The sequence below is a fragment of the Acanthisitta chloris genome, unplaced genomic scaffold (assembly GCF_000695815.1).
Source record: "Acanthisitta chloris isolate BGI_N310 unplaced genomic scaffold, ASM69581v1 scaffold10029, whole genome shotgun sequence".
Taxonomy (NCBI): Eukaryota; Metazoa; Chordata; class Aves; order Passeriformes; family Acanthisittidae; genus Acanthisitta; species Acanthisitta chloris.
This window is the reverse complement of record NW_008689846.1, coordinates 61671-67799: the sequence shown is the minus strand read 5'-3', so window position 1 is coordinate 67799 and position 6129 is coordinate 61671. Positions and strand designations below refer to the sequence as shown.

Below are 6129 nucleotides of genomic sequence, written 5' to 3'. Positions count from 1 at the left end.
AACAGCATCTACTATGGAAGATTGAAAGTGAGAGAAATAGAAGAATATCCTCACTTTGAAAGTAATTTGCAGAAGAGGATAATGAAAGGGCAAAAATGGTGCCTAAGTATTGCTGTCCCCTTGGGAAAAGTTGTTGATAAACCAGCAAAGTTTTACAACCTCTTAGCACTCCATGAAAGAAAAGCAAGTAAAAACACCCAGACCCACAATATGGCTCCAGAAATAACACTTTACATTTTAATCCTGGAAGGAAAACGATGGAGCATTCACAAACTGTTGAAACCTTTAGTTAAGCTCCTAAACTTCCTGGCACAGAAAAATCAAATTTTCTGAGATCTGTTAAGAGCTAAATAATCAGACTGTTTTGTTTTGGTCTTCATTTGGTTGTTATACCATAGAGAAGACAATACCCACTTCAGCACAAGGTATGGGACATCATGACTAACTAAAGGATGGATGGGGTCCATCTGCTGCAGAAAACACTGACTTCCAGGGGGAAAAAAGTGGCCACAAGGCTTGGATTGGCCTTTATGTGTGTCCATGTCAGAGAAAACCCAATCAAATGTAAATATTTAAATCAATGTAGGGTTACATGGGAAAATGGCTTACTTGTATGATTTACTATCATCTATTACTCTGCAATGAGGCATGTGGGGTTTTTTTGTACCCAGTTATTTCTTGCTAATCACACTGTTCTAGTGCATTAGCCATATAGAAATATACACTTTGTCTATATGGTTTATTCGTAAGATATTTCTGAGTCTAACTGCAGAAATTCTACTTTTTAATGACCTCACAGATTAAATCCAGGAAGAAAAGATCTATTACCTTCCTCATTTCTAGAAAATTATTAAAAATTCCCAAAGAATTATGCATATCTAGAATGAGGATGATTGAGCAAAGGAATCTATAATCACATTTGTTAAAACTGGCAAATAAAAGTCTGAATGCTCAATACCTTTTTTATTACCAACAGTGAGAGGAATTAAGTTTCTATCATGCACAGAAGTCAAAGTGATATCATAATATGCACTTTTTCAGATCAGTCTAATGAAAACAAGTTGAAGTTGAAGCTGCTTTAACACTGTCAGCTTTTAACAACAGCTTCTGGCAGCTTACCTTTATCCACTAATGAGAGGCCACAGAAATTTAAAATAAAACAATATTAGATGAACTGAAAATTTAGAAAGCAAAGCTAACAAAATATGATAAGGCATTATATATTTTTTTTTTTGGTAAATGTGCCAAACTTTGATGATGCATAAAATGTATCAACATTCTCTTGCGTAGCAGTAAAGGCACAAGTTGAAACAAAAATCATTCATGCGGATCATGCAGAGTTGAACTCTCCAAAGATGCAGCATTCTTAAAACCTTTTCTGCTCTATAGACTGTACACAGTGCAGCTCCCTTTCATCAGTTTAACATAGAGACATAGATATATTTACATCTCTACTAAGCCAGCATGCTTGTCAAAAAACACTTTCTTACCAAGCTCTTCAAGCTCTGAGGTCATGGACTTAGAGCGCAGGGTCAGTGCAGTGGTTGGAGCTCGCTTAGGAGGTGGTGGGGCTTTGCATGAAACAGAAGAACATACAGTGTAAGGAAACGTCTTTCAACCCCTCTATTCACACACACAATTTCCTATCCATTCAAAAGAATAAGCTACATTAAGTAAGGTAAGAATAAATACATCCATGCAGAGCTAAAAACCCTGAGATGCTTTTCGTGTACTGAATTTCTCTACTGTTTCTAGTTCTAGCGTAGGTTGTTTGACACATCCGCAAGCTTTTATGTAACAGGATACATAGAAACATTTAAAGCTTAGACTTGACTTTCTAGAGAGAGGGCCTCACAGCAGTTGTGCCCCTTCTAAGAAACATACATGGTTAAAACCCTTCCGGAGACCAGCCAATCTCAGCCAGACAAATTTCAACTTTGAAGAAACTGTTAAATCTGAGAAATACAGGAAAGAAGATTCAAATTTATCTTATGAGTTATGTTGAGCCTAGGGGAAACAGGTGATTCTCTGGACTTTCTAGAGAGAGGGCCTCACAGCAGTTGTGCCCCTTCTAAGAAACATACATGGTTAAAACCCTTCCGGAGACCAGCCAATCTCAGCCAGACAAATTTCAACTTTGAAGAAACTGTTAAATCTGAGAAATACAGGAAAGAAGATTCAAATTTATCTTATGAGTTATGTTGAGCCTAGGGGAAACAGGTGATTCTCTGAATAAATAAGATCTTAAAATATCAAGGCAATCATCTAGCACAGAAACTAAGATCCAGCATGTGCTTTAGTATCCTGATAACAGTTATTTCTGCTGGTCAGAAAGGAGTGTAACATCAAAAAAGAAAATGCCAATCTTGGCAGGGAAATTGGAGATTTCCAGTAAACAGCACTGGCCCTGGGACACCAGGCAAATTTAAGGACTCTAAAGTGTTTTGGTCAATATAAAATGGCTACAGCATTTTGACAAGAGGTGGCAAAGCAGTTTGAGGGTGAGAGAGAGTGATGGAGGAAACAAGTAGTCACTCTTCTTTGTCACCTCTATCCACTATGTCAGCATCATGCTTTCCCTGTTAAGCTTCATCATCTTCTTACAGAGACTTGTGTGACACTATGTCACAAGAAAGCAAAAATGCAGCTCTGGTTCAGTGTCAGATACAAAACTGCCTAAGTACTGCACATAGGAACTCCAGGCTCAGGTCTGCCCTTGTCCAACAAGAGAAGTGACAGTAAATCTGTGAGGGGAACTGCCCAAAATACCAGGTTGTTAAATGAGGTTGGGCATCTGACAAAGACTTCACCATAAGGGAGACTGGTGGCAACAAAACCCTTCCACACAATTCCCAGGGCACCATGGCAATTACCAGGGAACAAACAAGGTGACCAACTGTCATCAAAAAGGGACAAGATCCAAAGGGGAAAGTTTCTGGCAAATGACACATTGTCACTAGAAGTCTCTGGAAAGATGACAAAGAACTGGGTTTGTGTTTATCGAAGCAACTGCCATTTGTATTGGATACAACAGCAATTTTCTTTCAATGAATCACAGAATGGGTTGGGTTGAAAGGGACCTTGAAGACCATCTCATTCCAACCCCTCTGCTATGGGCAGGGACAGCTTCCAGGTTGCTCCAAGCTCAACCTGTCCTTCATCAAAAAGGGACAAGATCCAAAGGGGAAAGTTTCTGGCAAATGACACATTGTCACTAGAAGTCTCTGGAAAGATGACAAAGAACTGGGTTTGTGTTTATCGAAGCAACTGCCATTTGTATTGGATACAACAGCAATTTTCTTTCAATGAATCACAGAATGGGTTGGGTTGAAAGGGACCTTGAAGACCATCTCATTCCAACCCCTCTGCTATGGGCAGGGACAGCTTCCAGGTTGCTCCAAGCTCTGTACAACCTGTCCTTGAATGCCTCCAGGGATGGGGCAGTGACAGCTTCTCTGACAACCTGTGTCAGTGTCTCACCACCCTCACAAGAAAGAATTTCTCCCTACTATTTAAGTTAAATCTACTCTCTTTCAGTTTAAATCACAGCCTAGGAGGGATCTCTGGGGTATCAGCCCCTCATCTGCTCTTTGAAGAACTAGGATCTGTGAGTGATAACTCCAGCAACTGGTGGGAGGAAATGGGAATTTCCAAAAATGTGCTGCTGCATTGAGCACTAGTTAGCAGCAGCAATCTTTTCTGCTTAATGATAATTATGAGGGTCTAATGACTTCCCAGCGTAGCTATTACCTGAGAAAACTCAGGGGCATCTAAGGTGAAGGAAATAGTGTAAAATCCTTTTTTCATTTCTCTCTCTCTCTCTTTTTTTTTTTTTTTTTTTTTGGTCAAGATTTGGTGGTGGCTTTTTGAATGGGTGAGAAACACATTGAAATTCTTAAAGGAAGTGGCCTAATCTTATGGTATATGTTAACTCATAATCTCCATTTAAACTGATACTAAAAAAACAGGCTGGAAAAAATCCTCATCCTGTTTGTGCCCTGCCAATTCTGTCTCTGTGGCACACAATGCCATACAAACCTCTCCCGGAGTGCCTTCTTGCTAGCAGCCAAGTGGCAGAAAAAGCAGCTGTGCATGTTGTCTCCTTATGGGAGAAGGGATATTCCCTGACTGGAACAACTCCTCTACTTTGAATTCATCTAGAGGAATTTTCCCATTTAAATGTACTTTTTTTTTCTACCAGAACTTCATTCTAATCATACTGTTTATTTTTCTCATTCTGACAGAGAACCTTTCTAAAATGTGTGCTTTGCAAAATTCTGAGCTCTCAGTGATTTCAAGAGGAGTCAAACCAAGCTCAGCTCAAGTATATTTGGAATTAATAAAAATCATCTGTTCTTTTTGCTTTTCCTCTCTCACCACTACATGAAATTTTACTACAAGATCTTCACACATATACATGTATGAACCCCCATAAATTTCATGGCAAGCATGACAAAAGAATATTACCCTTTTTGTCACATATCAATGCATAAGTCAGCAGAATTAAATTACTCGAAATTAAACAACAATAAAGCATCTCAAAATTTAAAAGTGAAGTCGATAAACCAGCATTTATAAACCAGTAATTTCAGGTCCATACTTTGTGAAACGAGACCAAAAGAGTCCATTAGGAAAAGAGGAGAATGTACCTTTCTTTCTAGCTGTGTCATCTGGATCAAGATTCCTGGTTACTGTGACAACCTTAAGAACTAGGTGATTGCCCCCTTGTCGAATCATGTTCACCACCTGCCTGTGGCCAACTTTCACTACATTCTCATTATTAACCTGCAGAGAGAGAAAAGAGTCTTTTAGCACAAAGTGCAGAAAACTTTTGTTCGAGCAGTTTTAAAAACAGAAGGTGGAAAGAATCAGAATATAAAGAATTTCTAGTTACTTTTAATAAGAATTCTAAATAAAAAGTTAGTAAGTTCAACCAAATCCTCCCCTTTGCATATTTTATTTACAATTAGTGGTTTTCTTCTGCAAGTTTCTAGAAGGATCTAATGCCCTGGAAACAAAGGCAACAAGGCCACACCAAGTCAAAAGAAGAGCAAACCACATGAAGCCCTGACCAACTATTGTGGTCACACCAATTAAACTTTCAACTGCACTGCAACATTAACATATAGATTTCATTTATCTCTATATTTATGCATACTGCCTGCGTAATTCCCAGTGCTCCATCATCCTTTTTGCTGAATATCTTTCCATAATATTAATGAATAGGCATAGAAAAAAGCATAGGCACAAAACCTGCAAATATCATGGGTAAAAGTAATTTATGTATTCATTCAATCTATAAGGAGTCACTGAAACTTATCAGAAATTTGAATGATGGCAACATATGAGGCTGAAGTGCTGCATGTGCTATTTGAACATAAAAGATATTGAGGAATGGAAGCAGTGAAGAAGAGATGCTGCCAGAATCCATGCTGGGAATTTGATCTCTATCCAAAATTCAACTGACTCAGTAATATTGCACTGAGATCACTCAATGCCTTCCAAAATGAACAGTCATTTTCAAAGTAAGTGTTTTTAGCCTCCTCTATTTATTCTGACAGGCTGGGCATCCTGCACTGTAAAGAATTTACAGTTGAGAGCACAATCTCTCATTAAATATTACTGCCATTTAGCAGACCAAGCAGCTCCACTCCAACCTAAAATCATTTTCCATCCGTTGTAGCAAAGGAAATTCTTCACTTTTCTCAGGCTTTAACTGAGACAGAACGATTCACAATGAAATTATGTATTGGTAAACCATATTTTTAATACAATGCTGCAGTCAGAAGTCTAAAGTATGGTCTGTGTGCTCTGCCTATAAGCTTGAGGAGCTTTTAGAGAGGCTTTTTTAGTTAGAGCTACAGTGACGTAGGTGTAACACATGCTGAACATCCAGACCTGTTGAGCAGGCAAATATGAAGTTCTCTCATTCTGTAGGTGGAGGGTATAAAAGAATATTGATTTAAATAGGACTCCTGCTGGTTTGTTTTATTTTACACCTTCTTAGCATCTGGTATTTAATTCCAAGATATGATATTTATTTAGCTGGACCAATGGCATCTAAATTTAATCTGTCTAAAATACAGAGTTATCCATTTCCTTCTGAATTCCTTCCAGTATTAAAACCTC

General features: G+C 38.3%; 1 protein-coding gene across 1 annotated transcript in view; it reads right to left on the bottom strand.

The window, feature by feature from the left end:
- SHANK2 (SH3 and multiple ankyrin repeat domains 2) overlaps nt 1-4805 on the bottom strand; it is a gene marked incomplete at its 5' end in the record, with an annotated part of 39679 nt that extends 34874 nt beyond the window's left edge. Inside the window, 3 exons of the mRNA XM_009081588.1 lie at nt 1120-1128; nt 1491-1571; nt 4650-4805. Of these exons, the coding sequence (XP_009079836.1) occupies nt 1120-1128; nt 1491-1571; nt 4650-4805 (246 nt within the window). The remainder of the gene's footprint in view (nt 1-1119; nt 1129-1490; nt 1572-4649) is intronic.
- Between the last annotated feature and the right edge of the window lie 1324 nt (nt 4806-6129).